A 27814-nucleotide genomic window follows, 5' to 3' on the forward strand; every position below is an offset into this window, starting at 1 on the left:
AGTGTAGGTCGCCTAAGCCACCAGACTCCATTGGAAAAAAAACTGTAATTTTGGGGGTGGCTGGTCTACCGCTGCCTCGATCGGTTAGTTAGTTTGTGTTATTGTGTGACTTTGGTGAATCTGAACTAACCACAAGTCACACAATAACACAAACAAACTAACTGATGAAGGCAGCGGTAGACCAACAACCCCTGTGTTCTGCAAGGTAAAATTACTGTTTTTTTCAATGGAGTCTGGTTGATTTTGGCGAGAGGCTTCAGTTCCCCGTCAGAAACATAGACTGTATAGCTGTCTCACAGCAAGGTAAACTGCGGAAAATATTCTAAATATAGCGTACACTTAAACTGACCTCAAAAATGACTCAAACTGACACGAGCTCTGTTTTTGGAGACACTTCACCCTTCTTATCCTCTTTTCAAATAATGGCGCTTTGATGCCACGCTGAACTTCACTCATTCCCACTCTCTAATTTTGACTCATTTAAGGAGCAAAATGCTATAATCGCAGCTGTCATTAAGGAGAGCAGCATGCTGCAACACTGAAAAACTCAGTAAAGTTCAGTAAAGAGAGGCAGGTTTTGATCTACTTTAAAGCCAAAATAGATCCATTAAAATATGTCCGGATTGGCTTTGATACTTGCCACTAAAACTTACTACACATATCAGTTTTGTAGAAATGTTTACCTTGCTTTTTTACATTGCTCTGTGAGTTTTAACATTAATGGTAGGTATTATACATCAGTATTATTGGTATGAAAGCTCTGAGCCTGTGCACAGTTTTCCATGTGTGTGCTGGAGAATCATTTGATCGTGTGATCTCACCGCTGTGTTTACCACAATGGGTGCATTTCAAGGTGATGTGGTTTTATCCGACTTCTGATCTGTGTGTGTGTGTGAGAGAGGGAGTGTAGTTCTCATAGTGTGTAAATAGAAAGTCATTGTGCTGAGGGTTTGTCATGAGTTGCACGGTTTCTCTTGGGACTCTCTATTTGGCATTTTCTCACAATAATACAGTGCAGACTACATATTTTCACCTATATCTGACCTCACTGCTCGCTTTGTGTTCAAGGAAGAGACAGGAAAGACTGGAAGAGTGAGGTGGGATGATGTGACCCTGAGCTTTATTTAAAGGTGCTAAATTCAATATCCAGAGCATTAATATAGCAGCAAACAGCTATTGTCTATGTAAAGATATAGAGGAGTAATGTCTCTCGGATTTCAGATTGGAACCAGTCTGTTTTTTAGTCACACTCTTGAGCATTTACATTGTTATTTTGGTTGATTTGGTCCAGTATAAATAATGCCAGTCCATCTCATTATACATCTACATAATACCCATATATCACTCACTGAAGACTGAAGAGACCAGCTACCTTTTACAACCCCTTGTCACTTCTAATTTGGTAGAACAAGTCTAAATTTACAGAGACGACATTATAAACTGTCCTGCAATGATTTGGACCAAAGAAAACAAACTGAAGGTAAAATTGCATCTTTAAAAACTTTAAAAAGCGTAGTGTTCATTCATCAGTCTCCTCTAATGGGAGAGTGAATCTCTGCTAACGAGGTGTTGCATGGTGATAACTGACACCACTGTCTCATCTAAATACTACTGACAGCCACAGCGCCGTCATTTCTCAGTTTTATCTTGTGAAAGTGTGTGGAAGTTGGCAAACAAGACCGTTAAATTGAGACAGTTCACACACTTCATTTGAGATGTTCGTGCTCGTCTTCACGGTAGTGAGGCCTGATGGGAACTGAAGTACGGCTGTGAGCTTCCTGCTCTTTCTTATTTCCTTGTTCCTCATGTCATCTCCACTACGGATGAAAAGTTCAAGTTAGTCTGTGTCCGTGGGATATTTGTGTTTCCGCTCAGCGCTCAAGAGGAGAGCAGATGGAGGGATTAGCGTTTGACGTTTATGCTGCAAGACCTCAGACCTCACTTGACCTAAAGGGGTCAGGTAGTGTCAGGCTGGGTGTCTGTGAAGTGAAAAGTTGGAGGAAAAGTATCTGCATTATTATATTATATCAGTACATACATATAAGGACATGTGTCTTTTCTGGGGCTGCTTTTGTAATGTGTTACTTATCGTTTTTTTATATGCTTTCAGGTGGGTAAATGTCAAAGCACCTGTATATGTTATTAGGAGCGTAGTTAGCACATTTGTTAAGTTCCTAAGACAGGGGTCAGAAACCTTTACTATCAAAAGAGACATTTTGGAAAAAAAATCTGTCTGGAGCTGCAAAACATTTGAGCGTTGTGATGAAGGTAACACAGCTTATAGTCTAAGTATATATTATATAAGTCTAATGCAGTGAGGGCCAAAGTTCAGTTGTACTATGGAGTTTTAGGGCCACACTGAGAAAACAAATTGGAGATTTCCAGAATAAAGTCATAATAGTATGAGAATAAAGTCATAACTTAACGAGAAAAAAAGAAAAAAGCAAGTAAATTACTACTTAATAATATTATAAATATATATATAAATATCTGCAAATTTCCCCACTGTGGGACTAATAAAGGAACATCTTATCTTATTATGACTTTATTTTCATAATATTATGACTTTATTCTTGAAATCTCAGATTTCTTTTTTTTCCTCAATGTGGCCCTAATACTCTGTCGTACCGTCGTACCGTTGTACCATAGACCTACAACAATGATAAGTAAAAATGAAAATGTAAACAAAAAACAGTTAATCATTTCCATTTTTAAAAACCCACAGGGAGCCAATGGAGAGGAGCTAAAGAGCATGTGGCTCCGGAGCCGCAGGTTGCCGACCCCTGTCCTACGGCATATGACTGTTGAAAACTCTTGAAATTTAGTGCCAAACGTAATATTTCAGTTTTTCTCATTTCCACTGTCCCATCCTTGATTTTTTTACTATTATCCTGCCGTTGTGATGGGACAGTGATTCACAAACAAACTGTTTACGCTCAGCTCCGGGTTGCGAAAGCTTGAATTCTGAGAGTTTGTCATGTGTATGTGCAGAGCGTTGAGCGTTCAGGGTACCGATGTCACCTTGTGTCGTACAGACACAGCAACACGTGACCTCACATGAATGTGAGGAATGCAGACTAATAGGGGTCAGACGAGATTCATAGGTGGCCTCCTGGTTAGTCTCGCTTTTCACCTTAGGGTGTCTGGTACCAGACTGCAGTCACATGGCTACAGGAGCAGCGGAGTCAAGGTCACATGGTGTTCGTTGGTCGCTTTGATGTTATGTGACTATGCGGCGGGAGATACGCAGCAGGGTGTACCTCTCTCTCACTCATTTATCAACTATATGTATGTGTTAACCACACCAATACACATTGTGTTTTATGAGCATTGAATGCAACAGTAATAACAAACTTTCAAAGTCTCAGTCAAATGGTATCTACTTAGAATTGGAATTATTTGTTTTGTGTTTTCGTACATTTTTTACACAATGACGACACTGGTAGTCCATTTTCTTCATACTTATAATTAGGGATGTCACAAGAACGGATACTTTGGTACCAAGTCAGTGCAAAAATTCAGAAAATGTGGCGGAACTCGTTTTTCAACAGTACCACAGGAACCGTCAGGGCTCGAGACTAACAGCGTCCCATCGTCCCTACATTGCCAACAACAAATCAGTGTTGATATCGGCAGGACCAGAGCTAGTCAACGTTAGCTGTTAGCTCCGTGCAGGACTGTTCTGCTTACCTGCTGCTAACAGCAAACGTTAACTAGCTCTGGTCCTGCCGATATCAACATGGGAGGTGCCATTGATTTACATTCAGGGGTTGGAAATTAACTTTTTTTGTCCACCTGCCACTGTGGCTGGTGGTTTCCAAAACCTACCTGCCAGCCAATTGTTTTTTTGGCCGGTGAGTGAAGCAAATCTAGCAGCCACTTGCATATTTTACCAGCATTTGGCTGGTGGCTGGTGCTAATTTCCAACCTTGTTTATATTATGATACGTTCAAGCTCCATTAAGTAAAACAGGAGGATTGTGCAAAGGTAAATTGTAACGTTATCATGTGCTCAAATGTAATCTTGTAAAATGTATTTTTTTGGTGAGAAACTTGAATAAATCAAGTTGTTTGAAGGAGATGTCTTCACAGCAATATAACATAGATAAAAGAGAGGGAATTATGACCTGTTTAACTTCCTCACAAAAAACAGTATGCAAACGGTAATAAATGAGTGTATGTTGGAGTACATGGGATTTAATTATTGTTTTACTTTTGTTTTTTTATACTGTGGTATCAATTTGGTATCAAGAATCATGGAATTTCATTGATATTGGTATCAACTACTAAATTGATACTATTCAAAATGACAGACGCAGTGTTTAGTTATACTCACCTGTCTGTCTCTCTCTCTGTCTCTCCTCAGCATACCTCCCTGTCGGCCAGCCGCTCAGAGAAGGGTACCGGCTGGTCGAGCCGTTCGCTCGGTGCCCGATGTCGCAATTCCATCGCCTTGTGTTCAGATGAGCAGCCGCACATCGGGAACTACCGGCTGCTCAAAACCATCGGCAAGGGCAACTTTGCCAAGGTCAAACTGGCACGACACATATTGACCGGCAGAGAGGTGAGTTTTTAAAGAAACCAGAAGGCAGGAGTACTGCAAAAAAAGTGTCAATACAGTCATGCACGCTGGGATTGTGAGGCTGAAGGAAAAGAGCTGAAGTAAGGTATCAAACAGGGCTTGAGAGCCAGAACAGACCAGATCCCTGTGACTCAGCCCACAGATGGAGTTTTAAAGGTCTGTTCCACTGAGTTCAGAGCAACCTTCTGTTAGCTTTTACAGCCAGACAAAACTGTCTCGTCTCACAGTCAAACTCTTTGAAGAAGGACAGTTTTTCTTTTGTGTGGGTGTATGTCTGTGTGTTTAAATACACTGTCGTCTTTCTTCTCGTAAAACCCTGACCTAGATTAGTCGGGTTAATAACTCCATCAGGCTCAGTAGAAACTTTGTGTGTCTGGATCATGTGAGAGCCGTTGTGTTCCACCCATATAAAGCAGAAGACAGTCATATATTGGTGTTTTACAGTGGCAGTCTTTGACCGGGTCACCACATGTTGTTAAGCCTCTTATGAAGCCGTGTTGGTTTGTTTAGTGGATTTCAGCCTATGGGTTCTTTACATGTTGTAAAACACTGTGTATTTTGAACTGTTTGTCCTCACTAGAGTTTTGTTGGATTGTTTGTTTCTTATTCACCTTGGAATAATGCTAATTTTAAAGGTGCAATGTGTGAGATCTGGCCAGAATTTTAGTTTAAAACATAAAAAAATTAACATTATGCACAGAATGTGAAGTGGTTAGAGTGTTGTATGTATTGTGTTGCAGAGATATCTACTGATATTAGCATGCTAACCAGCTAGCCCCGGCCGTCCTGTCTTGTACCTCGAGAGGCAAGTCACTGTAGCGTCCAGTCTGCACTCAGTCTAACATGAGAGGACCAAGAAGTAGAGCTGCCCCGAGGGCTCGTCAATCTCGTTGAATGTACAGGGTCCGTGTTTGTTTTGATGGTTTGTTTATTGGATTAAATCTCAGTCGACTTGAAATTCTTCAGTCGAGCCGTTGTTTTTTTTTTTTTTTTAGAGGCTGTCTGAAGAACTTTCTGCTCTTTTAAACAGTTTAATCATAAACACATTGGTTGTATAGATATGAATGGTGACATGATGACGCGGCAAAAAAGTCACACCCACAAAGCATGTAAACGAGACGGGGTCAGTGTTTCAAGACAACCTTCAACTGGGCCTTTCCAAGCCGTCCTAAAGCTGGTCGCGGTGCACATGGAGAAGTGTACAAATATTTTCGGTTCATTATGAAACTGTGGCGAACCGCATTTGACTATGTTAATGTGGTCGAAATCACCACTGAAAGTCATGCCAATGGATTTTCGGATCGCCAGAGAGTCGAGACATATGAAGAAAAAAAAAAAGAATAGTCAAATCTTTGTATTGAACGGCCAAATCTGATTTGTTTTTGTTCATTTCTTTTTCTATTGTTTCCTCCCAGGTTGCAATAAAGATCATCGATAAAACACAACTCAACCCAACCAGCCTACAGAAGGTGAGTGACATGTTACTGTGTGTGTGTGTGTGTGTGTGTCCATATGTGTGTAGACTTGTTTGCTAAGATGAATCAAAGACTGGAGTACAAGCAGCCACCATTAAACACACAGATACAGATGTTTTTGGTTGTTTGGCTGATGGGTATTTTCAGCCTACGTACATCAAATTCGTGTTGATCCCTAATTTTCTTTGAGCAGAAAATTAGCTGCTTATGATGTATTCTTTACTTTTATTATGAACACATCATTACTGTTTCCCTATTTTGTTTTTTTTAGTGATCTCTGTCTCACCCCTGCTTACCTTTAAGCTCAGTCAGTCTGGTGTCTTAAGTGTGTTTATTTGCATTCGTGTTGCATCATTGAACACAGTAGCGTCTTCATGTGTTGTTTTGCCTCAGGTTGTAACTCTCAGATGACCCTTGTGTGCAGCAGTTGTGTGAACTTTGACCTTTTGGTTGTCATGTGACGCTTAGTGTTGGGGAAGCTGTTACTGGCTGCAGGTTAAGAGCTGAAGAACATCTGCATCATCAGTTCAGGGAGGATTTATTAAATGTTGAGTGCACAAGTGGCTGCAGGAGAAAAAGCCTCTTTCCAACTTCAGCTGTTGCACTACTGTTTGATGAAGAACTTGTCTGACCAGTTTTATTTTATTTCCTTTCTAAAATCAATAAAGTTCCAAACAGACATTTCAATAAGCTGGCGAAGCATTGAGTCCACTGGAGCTAACTAGGTTAAATACTCTGAGTAATGTACGTCACTGTGTGCTCGTCTGGGGTCATGTATTAACCTCATGTGTTGCACTCATGGCTCTAATGAGATTAAGCTCTCTCCTGTCTGAACTTGGCCTGCTGCCGCCATTTGCTTGTGTGTATGTGCGTGTGTTGATTGAGAGCGATCTAATGAAACGAAATTGAGTGAGAAACAGCCTCAGGGCTGCATTTTGTTTTTTTTCATTCAAGCAGTTAAAGTTGCAGTTGTGTTTTCTCATCTGGCTTTGTTGGTGGAATATCCACCTCTGAAAATAAATGAAGCAGTGTTGAAATATTGGTGTCTGTAATAACTGCTCCATCAGGTTTAAGACATCCTCGTGACTGTTTCATGCAATCAGTGCAGGTTAATCTTCTCTCTGTTGAGGGGAAAAAGTAAATCTTGCATCATTCGCTGGAGAAGAACATTGTGATAGTTGCAGGGTCAGAGGTGAAGCTACCAAAACAGTTGCACATAGTTTAATGTTAAGCTATACGAACATATGTTTAGTTTAGTTTAGATTAGTTACATCCTTTAACAGTTATGAGTGATCCTCACGAGTGACTTAAAAAAGCTGTCGAGCCTGCTGTGATGGAAGAGAGGTGAAAAATAGAAGTGATGTCTACCTGAGCAGAGAATGAAGTCACTCTCCCTCTGCGTGCCTTTCAGTGCATGTTAGTGCATGTGAGCATGTCCCACTGGCTAGCTCAAGTCTGCTGCTCGGTTACAGCTGATAACGCCGTCCCGACCAATGCCACAGAAGCGTAGCACCCACCCTCCGGTTCCATCCCAGGTTGACACTGTTAGCTCTGTCAGCACTGTTACCTTTGTTAGCACTGTTAGCACCGTTAGCTGTGAGCCGCCGGCTCAGCTGCGCCATGTTGAGAGCCATGCGGAGGCAAAAGAAATGCAACTAATTTTGCATTTAGTAGCTTTAAGATTGTTGGTTTTTCACTAAAAAAAGATGTCCGTCATATCTGAAATTGGAATATATTGTATATATTTAATAACAAAATGGTAAAGTGACTCCAGTACATTTTAGTGCCATTTTTAAAGTTTTATGCATAATTTGATGATTATCGGGATAATATCGTGAATCGCAAATTATCTTGGCCAGCATCATTTTCATATCGTCCCATGCGTAGTTGCAGCTGAGCTAACTTTAATTTCCATCATTAATTAATCTGCTGTTTATTTTTTTTCAACTGATTGATTCATTGTTTTGTTTATAAAATGTCAGGAAATAGTGAAAGAAGATTTTCACAATTTCTTTCAAAGATCTTCTTTTGTACGACAAACAGTCCAAAATCCAGAGAGTTTTACAATTTACAGTTTACAACGTTATAAAACAGAGAAAAAACATGTTAAGAAGCTGTTGTTTAGCAATTTTGTTTGAGAATTGACTCAAATAATGAATATGTTGTCAACATAGTTTAATTGACTTTGAAATCGTACCTTTTAAAGGCATGTCCTGTAAGACATGCTTTTTTTTTCACCCTTTTTGTTTTCTCTGTGGTCTCTTGTCTTTTGTCATTTAGAGATAGTTTTAACCTTGTGTGCAGGTTCTGTTCTCACAGTTCATACAAGTCGCTCTTTGTTCTGCCGACCACCAAACTGTGGTCTGATTGTGAGTCTTCTCTATCAGCACCTTCACAAATGCAACAAATCCACTCAGTTACATCATCGAGATCGATACTGCATCACACACGTATGCACACAGTTAGCCTATTGATGGGTACTCAGCTGGTTAGCTAACCGGTCCGGGCTGGGTTTGACTCTATTGATAACACAGAGTTGGGGTATTGATGGTTGTCTGGCTCTGTGCGATAGTTGGTCCACCTGGCCTAGATACTGGCAGAGTTTATCACTGCTGCTCTGACTACTTTCTGTTTGTTATTGTGTCCAACCAAAGTTGAAGTTGATCACTTTATATCTCAGAAATCCAATTCGACCAAGTCATAAACTACTTTTTTGTATAACTTTTCATTTTTTATAAAATACTGTTTTGCAGTTATATTCTATAAAAACGTGCTTCACTGCTCAGTTAACATTGTGTCAGTGTTATCGCCACCTGATAAACTATTGACTCTTTTTATCAGAGGTGAAGCCAGGGTGATGGGTGGTTATCTGTATATGTGTGTGTGTGTGTGTGTGTGTGTGTGTGTGTGTGTGTGTGTGTGTGTGTGTGTGTGTGTGTGTGTGTGTGTGTGTGTGTGTGTGTGTGTGTGTGTGTGTGTGTGTGTGTGTGTGTGTGTGTGTGTGTGTGTGTGTGTGGGAACACAGACCTTCTTCTGCTGAACAGCAGCCGTGAGATTCACTTTATTTGCCTTCTGTTCCAACAGTGAGATGCCAACTCAGTTACACCATGAATGTGCTCTTCAAATCTTTAAGCTAAGACTTTGGTTTTAACACGGCTGGTTCAGTGCTGTGTGTGTGTGTGCATGTGTTCTGCAGCAGAGCGGTAGCGGTCTACTGCTGCATAGCGCAGCGCTGCCAGTTGCGTCCTGTCCTGTCAGCATTATTGTAGTTAGTGTAGGACGCTATGCATGCTGCCAGGTGACACCGTCCCTCTCCATCTCTTTGTCTGTCGGACACATAACCTCTCTCTCACTGCCTGTCTCTTTTTCCTGCTTTCACTTTTTCTATTATCTACAAACTAGGGCTGAAACAAATGTTTAATTTGATTAGACATCAATTTTGTAAGATATTAGAGCTGCAACGATTACTTGATTAGCTGTCAACTATTAATTTAATCGCAAACTATTTTGATAATGGATTAATAGGTTTGAGTATTTAAAAAAAAAAAAAAAAAATCTAAATTCTCTGATCGCAGCTTCTTAAATGTGAATATTTTCTGGTTTCTTTCCTCCTCTATGACAGTAAACTGAGTATCTTTCAGTTGTGGACAAAACAAGATAATTGAAGACGTCATCTTGGTCTTTGGGAAACATTGATCAACATTTTTCACCAATTGCTGACGTTTTATAGACTGAAATGATAATCGAGAAAATAATCGTTAGATTGATTGACAATGAAAATAACCGTTAATTGCACCCCTTTAATGATATACAACAGAGAAAAGCTTTTGCTTTTGCTTGAGATATCAACTCAAAAAATTAATCAATTATCAAAATTGCTGCCAATTTATTCCCTAAAGTTGAGTATAAAAGCTGAAATATAAGATTTCTCCTCTCTTAAAAATGTTTTTATGAAGGTTTTATGCAATAAATTGAAAGTGAGACATATTTACTGATTAAATGATGGAGGCTTTAAACTACTGGATCATTCTGGATCACGCGAGGCTGCTGGACTTTTTAAAATGCTTTCTGGAGGAATATCAGGAAATGTCCGACCTGCTGTCTCCCTGTTCCATTTTGGTGTAATGACCATTAGCTGATGTGTCTTTGTCTTTGGATGAAAACATGAAATAAGTGCACCATTAGCTGACACTTAAAGTGTATTTGTCCAACATTAATCAGACTTCTGTCTTTCATGGGAGATTCCTTCAGTGTCCTTAATGGAAATGCACATAATTTGCATTTTTATTTTCACAATATTAATATTCAAAAGATGGAGTATTCACAGTTGGGTTGAAATAGAAGCACACAGGAGCTCTCTGCTTCCTCTCCTCCTTGCTCTCTCTTTCTCTTCACACTCTGTTACGCTTCATATTCTGTCTTATTCTCTCCGTCTCTCTCTCTTCTTTTTTATTCTCTCTTTATCAACTCTTTTATTTAGTTCTCTTTACTCTAGCTCCGTGTCCCACTTCTCTCTTTCTATTCTCCCCAGGCGTTGTGTTGCAGTAGTAGTTCTACTGTAATCACAGCTGTACTCTCCACCATCTGGAACACTACACTATGTCTCCTAAAACTATTTCAGGGACGTAGGAACTGTGAGGTTCCAGTGTTTCTGGAGAACAGCCAGTACTGCTAAAGTACCACAGTGCAAGATCCCTACTTCACCTAAGCGTCAGCCTGCTCCAGTATGGACATTAAAGGGATAGTTTGGGTGTTTTGAAGTGGGGTTGTATGAGATACTTGTCCATAGTCAGTGTATTACCTACAGTAGATGACAGTCGGCGCGCCCCCAGTTTGGAGAAACAGACAGGACTACCAGCACGGGAGTAAAGTAATGTACTGCTGTGGACGGGGGCAGCAGCAAAACATATTTTTGCCACCTAAAATAATCAATATCAGTTTAAGTATACACTGTATTTAGAATATTTTACCTTGCTGTCAGAGAGCTATACAGTCTATGTTTCCGACGGAGAACTGATGTCGTTATCTTTGCTCTCACCAAAGCAACCAAACTCCATTAAAAAAATTTAAAAAAATAATAATTTTACAGTAATTTTACCTCGTGGGAGTTACTGGTCTACCGCTGCCTCGGTCGGTTAGTTAGCTTGTTGATGCACAACAACATACAACAGCAAATTGATCACACGATTGATGCAAATCATAAAGAGTCTTCATCACAGAGGTTACATCAAAATCAAGGCCCTTGTAGTAACATTTTTATAGTAAAGTGAAGTGGAAAAAACCCCAAATTGTCTTCTGTTGTTGCACACACCAACTAAAGAGCTTTTAGTAGAGTGCAAATCTCTGCTGAGCAAATCTCCAAATTGCAAAGCTGCACCCTCTGTAAACAGTTTATTCTTGTTTACCATGTGCCTTTGGGTGTTTTGTCTTACAGAAGAGTATATAAATCTATTTGCAAAGGTGTTTATAAGCTGAGATGGAAATCCTGACTGTCCTACTCACACCTGAACGCACCATAAGAGTTGCAGACCGTGCATGATGTCAGAAATGGAAAACAGATTTGTCCACTGAAATTTTGGGGAATAATTTACTAAAAGATCTGCTGTTCGTATCTTAAAACTCCACGGCCGTAATAGCAACATTCAGGACCGAGTGTGTTTTTAATGCACTCTTCCCTGCCGTGTGTTGTTGGATAATCTGCCAGACAGTGCAGGGCCCCATCAAAAGCCTGGTGGTACTCTGAGAACGGGAGAGTTTTGTGGGCAGCCTTCCAATGTTGTGTATGTGTGTGCGTGCAGGACGGTGTTTGGGCCACCATCTAACGCTGTGAAGTGTGTTTTGTCCCTCGCCCAGGCCCCCCTCAGCCAGGAGCTGAATTCCAGACAGGCAAACAAAAGGGGCGACCGGGTCGGGGTGGGGTGGGGGTGTTATTGAGGCCTTGGCACAGGAGCAGGGACCTTGAGAAAGACAAGATACAGAGCAGAACCGAAGAGACCAGACAGTGTGTGTGTGTGTGTGTGTGTGTGTGTGTGTGTGTGTGTGCGCGTGCGTGCGTGTGTGGGCCTGCGTATATCATAACAGGCGGATAAACTCGCAGCCCGACACGGTCTCTGCTCTGCCTTTTGTACGCACGTGTAATGCCATTATCTGCATTGCTATTGTATGCAGCATATTGTCCCCATGTGGGTGTCTGTCTGTGTATAATCACATTGTTGCTGCTGTATGCGTTGTTGTTATTGTTCCAGAGTGTAAAGGGAATAATTAGATAATAAAGGAGCAAGAGGGCGGACAGAGCGAGAGCAGAAGGTTTTCCCACATGCTCATCTTCAAAGCAACGAGAACAGACCAGTAGAAGAAGAGAAGTAAGATGCCCCGCCTGGGCAAAGAATGTATCTTGCTAAGAAGTGAAAGTCAAATGTTTGTTCCATTGCAACGTCAGCGCCCAGCAGCACAGCTACACTTCTGCCATTTTGGACTGAAAGAGACTACCAGACGTTGGTAAAACGTTCGACGCACAAATGTAAAACAAAATTATTTCTATTCTTTTGTAATATTTAATGTCTCTACCGAAATGACCTGTGTTGAACAATAAAAATATTATAAATATGCATACTATTATAACTATTTACCTACTTATTTATTTAACTTTTTTGAACGGCTGCTTCCCAGAGGAGCAGAAAGTGAGTGATGGACATAAATTGAAGTTAGAAAAATCCAGCACACAGATTTCTCAATCTTTTTCCAAAATGGAGTCCAACAGACCACAGACACAGACCACAGATGTAGAAGAGGTTGTGTCCTGTGCTTTTGCCCTGCATGTTAGTAAATAGCCTACAACTCCATTAAATTCTGTTGATGTTGTGCTACTAGCACTACTAGCTACTCGCCGATAGCCGGTTGTTTGGGAACAGAGACGTTAATACATCCACCACGGTACAGGCTGACAGCATACGGCACATGGGTGTATTAGAAGATAATAAAAGTGATGAATTACAGCCATTATATCCATTATTACAGCCGTATGCAGCTAACAGGAAGCTGGCAGAACCAGATATGTCATATGAGCGTGCAGGGCGGTGCGGTCCAGTGGGTCTGATGCACGCTCATTATGACGAGGAAAATAAATCTGGACTCAGCTGTTAGGTAATTTTACAACTTTTAGGACTTAAGGGTTTAAATGAGGGCTATTTAAGTGTTCGAACTGGGAGGTTGATTTACTCTGATTTACAGACGTCTCTTTATACATTCATGGCAATGGACTCAATGGCGTTTTCAGTCCAAAATGGCGGTAGCGCTACCGCAGCTGTTGTCAAAAAAGCACCTGAGTTTCGTCTCTTTGCGTCTGTACTCTTGGGCCTGGGATTTTCACTCTCTCCTTCCCCTGAACTATATTTAATTCTCCTTTTACTCAAGCTGAGTCAGACTTCTTATGATCTGGGTCAAACAGGCCTGGATAAAACCGCAGCTACTCTACATTAATGATTCAGCTCTTCTCATCGACAGGCCTGGGAGCTCCAATTACTGCTGTACATTAAGGGGATGGAGCTATATCGGGAGGAGAGTGCGCTTATAGTGGGATAATGTAGAAGAAGGGCAGCGCTCCCAGCAACAGGCAACAAAAGGAGAAACAAGGTCAAAAGTCTATTCAGATGTTCCCCGGCGACAAGAGAAAGAGCGAAGGCAAATCCTTGAGTAATGTTGCTCATTAGAGTGCCCCAAAACATTCGGCGGGACTTTAACCCCGCTAGAGAGGCATCGACATGTGCTGAAGTGTCTCGTAGACTGAAGGATTTTCCTCAGATCTTTGTTTAAATACACATCTGAAATGTCTCTGGCAGAAGTAGAAGATTACTTTAAACAATCCATAATTCAGACGTGTTTGGCGGGCTAGATTTTGTGATGAGGTATTAATAATGTAAATCATTTCCTAGTACAACTTAAACTTTATTTCATTTAGTTGTCACATGTTGCACTAAGTGGGCTTATTGTGATTAATTCTTTGTTGAGGATTAAACATAAACATCCCTAAAGCTTAGCCCTCCTGGTAAAATGAGTCTGAGGTAGTTCTGTTTACCTTGATCACACCATGTTGGAGACTTTATTCTATTAAAAATTGTTGCTCAGGTTTCTTAAATATTGAATTTGTTCTGGGACAAGCAATCAAGCAAAATTTTATTTTGTATGCGGCACAGGTATTGATTTATAGTTGGATTTCACCGGTTGATAGCAGTACTGCAACACACTTTTCATGCTTTAGTTTATATATCAAAAGCATCATGTTGACATCCTTTTGCTCATTTTGTGATATAGAGAGTGACACTGGGAAGGTTTTCTGAAAAAAGAGACCACTGCCATGCATTAGTTAATAGCTTAAATTATTTTGTTGGGATTTTTTCATTCACTTTGTGATAATCAAATGCAAAGGAAATAGTTTTCCTGGATTACTAGACATACTTGAATGTTGTCTTTGGTTTCAGCGATCTCTACCGGCATCAGAAACATGTAAGAGAAAACACTTGACGTCCAAACTGACCAGTCTTTGTCTTTGTGATCTGATATCTATACAGTTGCCCTGAGGTGTAGTTGTATAGTTGTGGAGGTGCACCTTTAGCTCTGGTGCACAAAGCCTCTGCAACCGACCCGGTAACCCCTTAATCCACAAGTATTATTTGGGCTTCAGGCTACCAGGCCAACATGACCTGATTAATCCTACCAGAACAACACTCAGCAGCTACTGTGCCAACTTGTCTTCACACGCAAAAGGAACACTTCCTTAAACTTTATTACATACAGGTACATGCATGAAATTCGACTCTGCATTTAACCCATCCTAAGCATTAAGGAGCAGTGGGCTGATGTGAAGCGCCCGGGGAGCAACTTGGGGTTCAGTGTCTCGCTCAACGGGTTGGTCGGGGGCGTTTTTTATCACGAGGGATCGCCTTGCTTCCCAACATTGGATGCTTGATGGCACTAGGCACCTTTTTGGACGAACGCTTTCCCTCGTGGGCTGCTGCTCTCAGCACCGGAACAAACATGGCGGCTCGTTTGGAAACTTTCTTCTCTTATATCACGAAAATAGTTCACCAAAATGTGTTTCTGAAAACATTCTATGCAAGAAATAAGCCACGTAGTTGCTGAATGTGTCTTTATTTTGGATAGACAACGGTTAGTTTAAAAGTTTCTCGGGAGTTTCCAGAGGCGACGAGTTGTGTCGGACACCCCGAATTTAGATAAAGTAGCCTAGACCTCAATTTTTTTGCAAATGTGGAGCGGCCAACGTGATGCCTCGTCTCTCGAATCACGAGATGATATGCAAAAATGAACTAAATGAGTTTTATTTCTAAAGCAAAAAGACGGTGGGGGGCTTGGGCAGGTAGAGTTATCAGTGTATGCCTGAACATCGTGTACTGTAACACAGACTACCGCGGCAAGCCTAGCCTATAGGTGCGACAAATCCAATTTTGCAGTAAGTAGTCGCCATATACTGACTGAGAGACAGTCCATTGTTGACTGCGGTTGAGATGAAACATTTTATATCACTTCATTCAGAGTTTACACACAAAAGCAGAGGTTTATTCACAATTGGTTCTCTGACGTGGGAGTAGAGAGAGAGGTCTGTGTGTTCATTCATCCCTCTCATTCTTTCACTCTTCCCCCTATATTTCTCTGAATCTCTCTGGTCTCATGATTGGCTGCGGCTGATAAGAGGAAGTGTGTTTTTTTTACGTTGTGTGTGAGTACTGCAGTGTTTTAGACTGAGCGTCTTGCGGTAGAGATGTGACGGGGCTGGCTATTTAAATATGTCAGCTAGACGAGCATTATCTATTCCTCATTTCTCATTTCATTGCGAAAAAGAGAAAAATACGAATACACAGCCTGGATAAACAGGTCAAAGGTCACCAGACTGGCAGACCAGACACATGAATCAAACCCACACAGCACTACTCTCAAAATGAGAGAGAGAAAACTCGACAGTCGGTCATTAAGTTGCTTTGTGTAAATCCTGGTAGAAATGCAGTGAGAACTTCGATTTAGCAGTTGATTAATACTTCCTGGCAAAGACGGAGAGAGACGGAGAGAGACGGAGAGAGACGGAGAGGATGTAAACGCTCAGAAGTTGATTAATTCTGCCTGAAAGGAAGGAAGAAGAAGATGAGGAGAGGAAAAGTGAAGGATGCTGGAAAATAATCCACCACTGTCAGATATTTAAATATGTTCTGGAACGGGGGAAAAGTTGCACAACTAAATCTTAGCATTTACCATCAGCACTGATTAGACATCCACATAAAATTCTCCCTTTAAGGCTAGTCATAATTCGTTAAAACACAAAAATCATACATATTTTTGTGATATGAGGACTCCACACGGCAGCAGCTGTGTGTTAGTAGGTCTCCTTCCATGTGCTTGGCGTTCCACGACTTCCCACAACCCCCTGGGAAGCCGGAGATTCAGGCCCAGGGATTAAATACCTGGGTTGGCATGGCAACTGTGACGCGGGGGCCATCGCCATGGGAGATAACCAGGAGAACAGAGGGTGAACATAATAAGGCAGCAGAGTGGAGTTATTCTGTTGGATCAGTGGACAAATGCTGCATTTGGACGCAATGGGAAAAATCGGACATTTTTTGCTTTCACCGAGAAATGGTTTTAATCTACAAAATAAAAGCGTAATAAGAAACGTTATAACTGCCACATTACAGCAGTAAGAGCTGAAGATTGATTGGACTGTTCAATCAATACCAGTGACTCAACAATGTCCTGGCCAGCTGCTGAGGTTTCTGCTTCTTAAAGGCACTTAGGTCAAAACAGTTAGACCTATGTTATATATTTTGTTGAGTTGTGTATTTACATTATCCCAAATGTTTACAACAATTTTCAAATGTAGATAAATCCGTAGTTTTAATCGAGGTAATGGTCTGTTTCATTCGGTCGTCTGCCAATGGTGTCATAAATTTAATTTGTATCCAGTTTTAAGCCACATATTGATGATGCACTTTTTAGATATAGGTTGTTTTTAAGTACATATTTTAAATGGATGAATGATTTTAGTCATCGGATGTCTGGATCTGAAGTTGTCAGAGAAACAAGCTGAGCAAACGTTAACGGCAGCATCCTGTCCGCCGAACAACATCGGAGAAACACAGATTTTTAAAGAGAAACTGCTTTATTCAGTGTTTTTGCTGGTTTTAATTACCGGGTCCGTTTGTTTTGGAGAGGAGGAGACCTCTGTGGATAAATCGGCTCCTTGTAACAACCTCCTGAATGTCTGGATCTTAAGTTATCAGAGAAACAAGCCGAGCAAACGTTAGCAGCAGCTCAGCTCGCAGCCCCACTGGGACTTCCTGCGTTCAGCAAACAGAGTCACCGGGTCAGTTTGTTTGGTCAAATTATAATAATTATACTCCTGGTGAAAACCTCCTGAATGATGAACACTGAAGGAATAATAACTGGGAGAAGCTGAATGCATTGATGGCAATGGTTGGTGATGGCAGCAACTCCCATGATCCCACGCTGTTTCACAACAATCACCAAACTCCGTCTTTTATTATTGTTTTGATTGAAAGACTCTTATTTGCAGAACATTGCATATTGTGCTTTTCAGTCTCTTTTCAGCCGTACTCTGTTTTAAAAACAATTAGTTTTTTTTTAAATCTCTAAATACGCAGCATCCCGGCAAGCAGTGGTCACACATTCAGTTATGGTTAGTGGACCAAGTGGGCAGAAAAAAAGGCGTGAAAACAGATGACGAACGAGTATAGGAGAGAGGGGGAGAGAGTGAGAGACAGAGAAAGGTAAATGGGTGTACAGGAGAGTGAGGTGAGGGAGGAAAGGCTTAGCCGATAATTCTTCTTAAAGCTCAGATGAACAGCTGATGCACCATGCACCTTAATTCAATTACACACACTCCCAGTGGACGTGCGTGCGTGCGTGCGTGCGTGCGTGCGTGCGTGCGTGCGTGCGTGCGTGCGTGCGTGCGTGCGTGCGTGCGTGCGTGCGTGCGTGCGTGCGTGCGTGCGTGCGTGCGTGTGTTTTTATGACGATGCAGCTTCCCATTTTAAGAGCACTGAGCAGAAAGACTGACGGAGAAGAATAGAAACTCATGTTTATTATAACACATTGTCCTGTGGTTCTTATGTGTGAATGCTTCTCCAATTGTTCTTCTTCGTATAAATTCACATCAGGGTTTTAAAAATAACAGACGGGATGTTAAATCACTGCAGCTGTGCACGTCTGCCTTTTTATATGAGAAGTTAATCAGAAATCAGTGTATGGCTGCAACTAGGGGTGTCGCGATATACCGGTGTTGACCATAACCGTGATATTAAAATTAAATAATGATATCTTGTTAATAATACACGTACGATAATATTGCGTACATAATCTAGCACCTCTTAAATCACACTTTTGTACAGTTATGGTTACAGACTCTCTCTCCACCTCTCTCCACTCAAATTCTAAGTGTAATTAATTTGCAAGAACAAGACAAAATGCACAATAAACAAAGTTAAATTTGACTTATAACATTATTTTCATATTTTCTTTAGATGTGGCAATAAAATTGTTATCATGAATTCCTTTGGTCAAAATAATCCTGGAGTAAAAATCTGATATTGTGACAGTCCTAGCTGCAACTAAGAATTATTAAGCATTATTTTTCACAGCCAGTGGTGGGGTCTTATTAAATGGCTTGTTTTGTCTGACCAAAAGTCCAAAACACAAACATTTTCAGTTTACAATGTTATAAAGCAGAGAAATTGAACAATTAAAAGATTATAAAAATTGGCAGTTTATAATAACATTATAATAAAACATCTTCCATCAGTTCTTGTGGTAGTTGTTTGTAATTTAAATATCTTTTTGAAGTATTAAGTGTCTTATCTGGGCATAAAACCTACATTTGGCTGTACAGCATGGCCCAGTTAGTTAGTTAGTGTGTGTATGTGTGTGTGTGTATGTGTGTGTGTGTATGTGTGTGTTTGCATGTGCCAACTAAACTGGTGTTTTTCCTCTGGGTCTGTTGCATACCAGGAATCTGTCTCAGATGATATCTGTGAAAACACTCACACACACACACACATGGCCTCGGGCGACTCTAAAGTTATGTCAGCGTGGAAAGTGTTGTTGTGTGAAAGCAAATTCCTAGAGCACGTGGCTCCAAGGAAACATATTCTCTCATGTGAGGCGCTGCTGCCATCTTTGACTGGACACGCTCAGCAGCTGGCAGGTCTGAAAATGTGATTAATTCAATTCAGTATGAATATGAAGCAGTGCATATGTTAATATGCTAGCCAACCCCTGGACAAGTAGTATATGTCACGTTATGTTAATTAAATGTGTAGTACTGTAGTCTACACGGTCATAGTTCATGACATCTTCCGCCCGCTTTTTTTTCCTCATCTTTTCTGTTTTTTAATGTCGTACTTTCTGAATATTTAACAAAATAACATTCCGTTAATAAATGTACACATGCATACACATGCAGTTAGCTGCAAATAACTATGCTAATCAGTCAGTCAGTCTATATGATGTCTCCCTCTGTCTTAAATGTGAGTTCATCTCACTGCAGCTCCTCACATCAGCACAACTAAATCTGAGCAGACGCAGAAAAGCAGGCGTCTGTCTGGTCCATCACTCCATCGCTCCACTGATGGCAGCTACACACTGTAACATAACACAGTGTAGTAATAACAGATGGCTGTTGTTGAGCTCCTTTATCTGAAGCCAGGTGCATTCAGGAATGTAGTAAAATGGAAATGCATCGAAAACCAGTTTACTCATATTTCACTTTTGGAAAAGCGTTAATCTTCATATTTATTTATTTATTGTGAGTTTGCCTATTGACCACTGAATTAAAGGGATAGTTTAGGTGTTTTGAAGTGGGGTTGTTTGAGGTACTGATCCGTAGTCAGTGTATTACCTACAGTAGATGATGGTCAGGACGCCCCTAGTTTAGAGAAACAGACAGGAGTACCAGCATGGGAGCAAAGCATCGTGCCGTCAGACATCACTTTCTGACGGGGAACTGAAGCCGTTATGCTCTCTTCAAAGCCACCAGACTCCTTTGACAAAAACAGTCATTTTACCTTGCAGAACAGAAAGGGAGCTGCTGGTCTACCGCTGCCTTGATCGGTTAGTTTGTTTGTGTTATTGTGTGACTTTGGTGAATCCGAACTAACCAAAGTCACACAATAACACAATAACACAAACTAACTAACGGTAGACCAGCAGCTCCCTTTCTGTTCTGCAAGGTAAAATCACATTTTTTGTTAAAGGAGTCTGGTGGCTTTGAAGAGAGCAATATAACGGCTTCAGTTCCCCGTCAGAAAGGGCTTTCTGATGGCAATATAGCGGTGAAAATATTCTAAATACACTGACTATGGATAAATACCTCATACTACCTCACTTCAAAACACCTGAAATATCCCTTTAAGATCATAGATCAAACACCTTTTTCATTTCATAAGCAACAAGAGTTGGTTGTAAGAGTCTACTGTAGTATACAAATTATGAAATGTAACCATAAGAGCATGAAAGATGGGTATTGTATCTGTTTTTTATATGATAGTAACGGAGATAGAGAGGGAGATAAATAAGGGGGGAGTGTGTCTCACAGGGCAGCTGAAAATGAAGGCATCAGTGCATTTCCTGCTTTTGTATTTTTCGCTGTCTCTCCTCTTTGTCTCTTTCTTTTTTCTGTGCTTTCATATTTTTTCACTCGTGTTATTTATTCTTAAAGAATTTAAGCAGGTTTGCTGAGGGATTTACTGAGCAATAAATGACACAAACACTACTAATACACATCAGTTTCACTTCTGGCTGTGTACCATTTTACCTTTCCTTCCTTCCTTCTTACATTCCTAATGTTTTCGTCTCCTGTGCTTTGTTAATTTGCCTCATTTTCTTGCAGATACAGAAATAGTCCTGACACACTCTGCTCTTGTAACACACAATTTTTTTTTTTTGTCATGACCCCACATCTTCCCCTCCAGGGTCAGAATGTCTCACTCTGACACATCAAAGTAATGATGGATGAATGGCTTCATTACACGTCACAGAGGCTGTTTGCAGACCCTTATAAACACGTGTGCATTTAATTGGCAGAATCCCAAACCTTTAACGCATATATGTTAGTTTTAAATCCAATTTGAAGGGTCTTTTCCCCTGATGTTTTCTGTGATTTCTCTGATTTTCATCATCTCTGTGGTTCAGTTTGCTGTAATTCCATCTGGTGTTAAAAACATCATCAGCATGTTCCACTGTGATGCATCTAGCCTGGCGCTTTCCCCCTCTGTAATCTCTTAAAATGGAGTTCACAGACAAATACGTTACTTTAATTAGACAGAGAGGGAGAGATAGATGGTATGGAGAGTGGCAGGATGAGGCAGCAGTCTGGATCTCAGTGATGGATGATGAGGGGCGGGCAGAGGGAGAGCTCACCCAGGGGAGGAGGCCCCGCTGTCGGCCTAGCACCGGGGGGACACACTCCCTTGGGTGGCCCGGGTCTAGAGGTGGTCGGAAAGATGAGTGAGGGGAGTGAGGGGGAACGGTGTCCAGCTGTGGGTTGTATGAATTAACTGAAGAACAATTAATGAATGAGAAATAATTAAGATGAACATGTGAGAAGTGAAGCACAAAGAAAAGACTTTAAAACCGACTCAGATGTGGGGGTTTTCATTCACTCAAGTGCATTTTACTGAAGTATTGTTCATTGTGTCTCCATATATTGATTGCAACCATACATGCATATTTATATTTGTATATGATTCACTGACATGTGATAAGTAGGATAAGTTTGTTTATTCGTCATAGGCACAACAATTATAACACACATTCGTTGGCAGTGAAAATCTTTGGTCTGTGCTTACATTGCAACCTAGTCTCTTAAAACTGGTATAAATCACTGGAGTTAACATGACTTTGATTCAACCCTTAGATTTTGAATACTTAAATGTGTATTTTATGCAATGTATCTGTGAAATATTCTGCATAGAACTTTTGTGTAATCTTATAATGAGAAGTGACAAGAATAACTGAGTCTGACGGTTCATTTTCTCCCTTTTTTACATTTTATTTTCAGCTGTTTCGAGAGGTACGCATCATGAAAACTCTCAACCATCCCAACATAGGTGAGTTACGCTCCAGGTTATTATCTTGTGTGTGTGTGTTTCCATGCCGGCCTTTGTGTTAACGCCTCTTCTTCTGCGTGTTACAGTGCAGTTGTTTGAGGTGATCGAGACTGAGAAGACTCTTTACCTGATTATGGAGTACGCCAGCGGAGGTGAGTGACATCTCCACCATCCTCATCATCATGATGGCCCAGTGTTGAATGGTGTTAATTAGACTGATTACTTTGACTGAGTTATACAGTACAACCGATGAACTAAACCATTGAGTTCAGTCCCTTTTGTCTCCACTTTCATTCTCATGTCTGTCTCTGTGCTCTACTGTCTTTTGTTGTGCTCTTCTATTCATCTCATCTCTTTAACGTTGTTCAGCTGTTTCCCATGCACTCCTCTCTATTTTTGCAGCTTCTCTATTTTTCTTTCTTCTCTCCTCGTGATCCCTTAATCTCCCTCCGCTGCTCTCTCTCTGTACATTGTGTGATCTCTTACTTCACATACCTAATAAGGAGCCGACATGCTGCTGTGTTCAGCTCAACCTCAGCCCGTTTTGCTATTTAGGATCTCTGATACTTAAGTCACGATTCAATCTTATTGCAATTTTAGTATTATATTAGTATTGCTAAAAGATGTATTTTTCTTACATCCCTACTATGTACACAAATGCAGTGTAATAAAAATATTAAATATGGAAAACAGAGTTGTACCAATAGATACTTGCCCAAAATATGTCCGTACCAAATTTGAAGACTTTAGACCAATCAGAACAAACATCGTGGCATTTTTTCCTTGTCATACTAAATATAGTCATCGGGCACCAATGGGTTAATGAGCTGAAAATAATGTTAACACTCCAGGAATATTTGAGGACATAGACTGACGTATTGGAAGTCGTGGTAGTTATTTTCTCTTTCCTACACATGAACGCCTACACATACATACCCCGATATTTTTAGTCAGGACACTTATATATATATCAGGTTTCAACCCTTTCCAGTTGTGCTACATTTGCTCCGGTGATGCTCAAAAACATATTTGTGCAAGCCTGACGCAGACCTGACTCTAAACTCATAAACAGCCGGCAGAGTGTCGGATATTTTAATAACACATGAACACATACTGAGGGGAGAAACATTCTGAATTCACACATCTATATCTTCTGCGAGTGTTGGTTTATGAGCTGCAGGGAGTTAAACATTTGCTGGGAGGTGGGCAGAGGTGTCGCAGCAAAAACAGAACTGAGCATTGATATCTGCAGAAAGAATGAGCACCAAAACTGTTAATATGGACAACCTAATTGTTGGTGACAGTTTCTAGTCATGTACAACTGGAAAGTGTATTGAACATGTGACTGTTAAACTACTTCCATGCTTGCCTGAACCTTTCATTTTCCCTCCAGGCGAAGTGTTCGACTACCTCGTGGCTCATGGCAGAATGAAGGAGAAAGAGGCCAGAGCAAAGTTCAGACAGGTCAGTTAAACCTCATACCTTACTGTACGTCACCCGTCTGTCTGTCTGTCTGTCTGTCTGTCTAAAATCAGAGCTACTAGAGAGCTGATGTGACTTATCCTTTATAGTCGCTAGTTTGCTTCTAACTGTGAACCTAAAGCAGACCAACACAGAAATGCAGAACAAATAAAACAAAACAGCAGGTGTGATCGCACAGTAAGAAATCCAGTTTTTAATCTGTGATATTGAGTTCTATTGTTGGTCATGGAGGGCTTGTAAATGTGTGAATGGAGCTCCTAGTTTAGCTTCCACTTACATGTTAGTTACCTTCTCTCATTTGTCTTGTTTTCTCTCCTCAGATTGTGTCGGCGGTGCACTACTGTCATCTGAAGAAAATCGTTCACAGAGACTTGAAGGTGATTACACGATGCAACAAGAAAAATAATGAAAAGGGTTTATGAACCCCGTCATTAACACATATTAAACAGACTGTATGTATTAGTTTTACACATGTTGATGAATAATAGTAACAGACATTTACTTTAAAGCTGATAACCATAACTTTCCACAAATTGTTCTGTATGGCATCAAGAGGTGAGTGAAATGATGTTTGAACTACAACTACCATTTATTTATATCTGCTACTGCAAAAATTGAATATACGCCCTCCATCTCATGCCACTACAAATGCAGAAAAAACATCACTTCCTGTATGACGGCACTGAAAGAAATCAGGGATTTAAGTTGCAAATAACCTTTTTCAGCCCTGTGCTCATAGTTTTCCTGTCTATGTCGTTTCGTGCAGGCGGAGAACTTGCTACTAGACGCCGACTCCAACATCAAAATAGCCGACTTTGGCTTCAGCAACGAGTTCACTGCGGGCAGTAAACTGGACACGTTCTGCGGCTCGCCGCCCTACGCCGCCCCAGAGCTCTTCCAGGGGAAGAAGTACGACGGCCCTGAGGTGGACATCTGGAGCCTGGGTGTCATCCTGTACACATTGGTCAGCGGGTCCTTGCCCTTTGACGGACAGAACCTAAAGGTGGGTGACGTGGAGGCTGTTTAGGTCCAGTACGTAGACTGTGTACTGTCTATGGTCCAGTATAAATGTCATTTGAGGTGACTGAAGGCTCCTCTGAAGAACTATAGAACAACTATACAATTCAGTACATTTATATCTATGTTTTTATTTGTTACATTTTGTTTTACAAAGTTAGGAAAGCGTTGTTTAAGTCAAGCCTGATGTTGCCTTACACATGAAAGAATGAGTCACTTCCACACAGTGAGGCATACAACTTAGTAATTAAACACTGGTATCGGATCAGAACCCAAAGCCCAGGTATCCGTATCAGGACTGAAAAATTTGGATCGGTGCATCCCTAGTCTTGATCTTTTATTGATTCAGTGTCGCTGTTATGGAAATTCATTGTGTATCAATGTGTGTTGCGTTCAGGAGCTGCGTGAGCGTGTTTTGAGGGGGAAATATCGCGTGCCCTTCTACATGTCGACAGACTGCGAGGGAATCCTGCGCCGCTTCCTGGTCCTCAACCCAACCAAACGCTGCTCGCTGGAGGTGAGGAGGAAACATGCAGCCCATACATAACAGCACGTTCAAATCGTTGACCACATTAGTGTCTATAAATACTGAGCTCTGCTTCTCTTCCCCCACCAGCAAATAATGAAAGATAAGTGGATTAATATCGGCTATGATGGCGAGGATCTGCAGCCCCACACAGAGCCTGTTGAGGACTTTAACAATACCAGCCGTATTGGTGAGAAACAAACACCTTTTACTTTTCATTTATTTTTACTGATACTGTAACTGTCTGTTGATGAGTTGGATCGTGTGGCCCATTACTGTAACAGTATACAGAAATATTCAGTGAGGTTAAGCTGGGAATGTGTAGCTGAGGCCTCTGACTGCTAGTTTGGGTGTTTTGAAGTGGTGTTATATGAGGTATGTATCCATAGTCAGTGTATTATCTATAGTAGATGACGGTCGGCACGCCCCCAGTTTGGAGAATCAGACAGGACTACCAGCACGGGAGCAAAGCAATGTACTGCTATTGACGGGGGCAGCAGCTAAACAGATTTTAGACACCTAAAAAAATCATTAAATGTACGCTATATTTAAAATATTTTTGCCGGTTTACCTCGCCGTCAGACAGCTATACAGTCTATGTTTCCGACGGGGAACTGAAGCCGTTGTATCCATCTATGCTCTCGCCAGAGCCGCCAGACTCCATTGGAAAAACCTGTAATTTTACCTCGCAGAACACGGGGTGTGCTGGTCCACCGCTGCCTCGATCGGTTTGTTAGTTTGTGATATTGTGTGACTTCGGTGAATCCAAACTAACCAAAGTCATGCAATAACACAAATAAACTAACCAATCAATGCAGCGTTAGACCAACAACTCCCTCGTTCTGTGAGGTATAATTTCAATTTTTTTCACTGCAGTCTGGTGGCTTTGGCGAGAGCATAATGGCTTAAGTTCCCCGTTGAAAACATAGACTGTATAGTTGTTTCACGATAAGGTAAACTGGCGAAAATATTCGAAATATAGCGTACACTTAAACAGATTTTTTTTGTGTCTAAAATGTGTTTTGCTGCTGCCCCCGTCCACAGCAGTACATTACTTTGCTCCTGTCTGTTTCTCCAAACTGGGGGCGTGCTGACCGTCATCTACTGTAGGTAATACACTGAATATGGATAAGAACCTCATACAACCCCACTTCAAAACACCCAAACTACCCACTATCCCTTTAGAGACGTTTTGGTGCACTGTTCAACCCCCCAGAGAAAGCTTATACCAGAGATCTGGCATATTGCATCACTCAAAGCTTCCTTTACATTAATGTACTATAGGACGTCATAAATTAGTAACCATTAAAGCTGACCTACATGGTGCTCCACACATGTTGTAATGGCGCTAAGCTCTTGGTAGGTGTTAAGTTCAGATCCTGCATATAGATATAGATCCAGCACTGAGATTAAACCTTCCATAACTGTGCAGAAGGTCGACCTGCGTGTTTCCTGTTCAGCTTGTCACTTGTTGTGGGAACCTGTGGAGTTACGATGTTTGTAATTTCATCTGTCTCATTCTAGAGGTGATGGTTGGGATGGGCTTCACCAGAGATGAGATCAGAGATTCGCTGAATAGTCAGAAGTACAATGAGGTCACCGCCACGTACCTGCTGCTGGGACGCAAGAATGAGGTGAGTGTATCGGCTTATTTGTTTGTTGTTGTTTTTTTGTAGAGTATGAGGTAATGGTTTATGACTTTATTTGACAGTGTATGTTATATCTTTTGCCAGATAAGCTCCACCACAGATACCACAGAATGGGAGTTAGGTTCAGGATGGAGAGGGTGCCTTTTATGTCATTAACAGCTCATAATGCTCACTTTTGAAATTAACAGTACCGGACTAACATGGTCTTGGTTTATATCCCTGAGTTGATGCACGGAGAGAAGCTGTAAAGTACCTCATCAATGCCCGTCTCCAGTCATATTGTACGTGTAAATAGTTTTCTTCTTTCTGTGTCTGTTCGTCTCTCAGACGGAAGGCACCGTGACTCGGTCGGGCAGCAGTCTGAGTCTGGCTCGAGTCCGAACCAGCGCCATCACCAACGGAACCAGCAAACACACCGCCTCCTCCTCCTCCTCCTCCTCTGCTGCACCTTCTTCCTCCTCCTCTGGCCACAAGGCGCAGCGCAGCGCCTCCACTTACCACCGCCAGAGACGGCACTCCGACTTCTGTAAGAGCAAAATAGCGAGATTAGTGACATAGTGGAGTTCAGCCTGTTTTGTGATTAGTTAGAGTAGGCGTTTTCAGACCTAACAGTTCTGGGGACTCCCTGAGAGGAACTGCCTACTGCAGAGCTCCCCCAAGAACTGCATACCTTCAAGGGCTTTTTAATGTTTGCATTTGCACCGGCAATAGGAACGCTGAAGTGACGTAAGCCCGCCGGCGCCGCTCGCACACATCTCCAGCTGGGAGATCGGTGAGCAGCTAGTTTGCTATGTTTCGCAAGCTCTTAGCTTTTTTCAGTAATATAGAAATAATTGAACAACTCTTTTACATGCCACAATCATATAAACTAAAGCAAAATAGCCGTCACCAAAGTACCTCTTCGATTTCACTTCTTATGGACTTCACTGTCCATTGGTCCGTGTTTTCTTCCATTTG

General features: G+C 41.3%; 1 protein-coding gene and 1 long non-coding RNA gene across 10 annotated transcripts in view; one reads left to right on the plus strand and one right to left on the minus strand.

Moving 5' to 3' along the window:
- Nucleotides 1-27814, plus strand: part of mark4 (microtubule affinity regulating kinase 4) — a 71396-nt gene that overhangs the window by 21808 nt on the left and 21774 nt on the right. For all 9 annotated transcript variants that reach the window (XR_005207636.1, XR_005207637.1, XM_037775845.1 and 6 more), the window contains 11 exons: nucleotides 4366-4563; nucleotides 5997-6050; nucleotides 22135-22183; nucleotides 22270-22335; nucleotides 23577-23647; nucleotides 23986-24042; nucleotides 24432-24668; nucleotides 25080-25199; nucleotides 25299-25398; nucleotides 26733-26842; nucleotides 27185-27383. Coding sequence is in view for 7 of the 9 variants with exons in the window: in XM_037775845.1 (XP_037631773.1) it covers nucleotides 4366-4563; nucleotides 5997-6050; nucleotides 22135-22183; nucleotides 22270-22335; nucleotides 23577-23647; nucleotides 23986-24042; nucleotides 24432-24668; nucleotides 25080-25199; nucleotides 25299-25398; nucleotides 26733-26842; nucleotides 27185-27383 (1261 nt within the window). In the remaining 2 variants the exon portion in view is untranslated. The remainder of the gene's footprint in view (nucleotides 1-4365; nucleotides 4564-5996; nucleotides 6051-22134; nucleotides 22184-22269; nucleotides 22336-23576; nucleotides 23648-23985; nucleotides 24043-24431; nucleotides 24669-25079; nucleotides 25200-25298; nucleotides 25399-26732; nucleotides 26843-27184; nucleotides 27384-27814) is intronic.
- Nucleotides 10950-27756, minus strand: LOC119491673. The gene is made up of 3 exons (XR_005207638.1): nucleotides 27747-27756; nucleotides 20840-20844; nucleotides 10950-12432 (listed from the first exon to the last, which is right to left on the minus strand). It is a non-coding gene; the product is annotated as an uncharacterized LOC119491673 (long non-coding RNA).

This window comes from Sebastes umbrosus, chromosome 7 (genome assembly GCF_015220745.1).
Source record: "Sebastes umbrosus isolate fSebUmb1 chromosome 7, fSebUmb1.pri, whole genome shotgun sequence".
NCBI classification, from domain to species: domain Eukaryota; kingdom Metazoa; phylum Chordata; class Actinopteri; order Perciformes; family Sebastidae; genus Sebastes; species Sebastes umbrosus.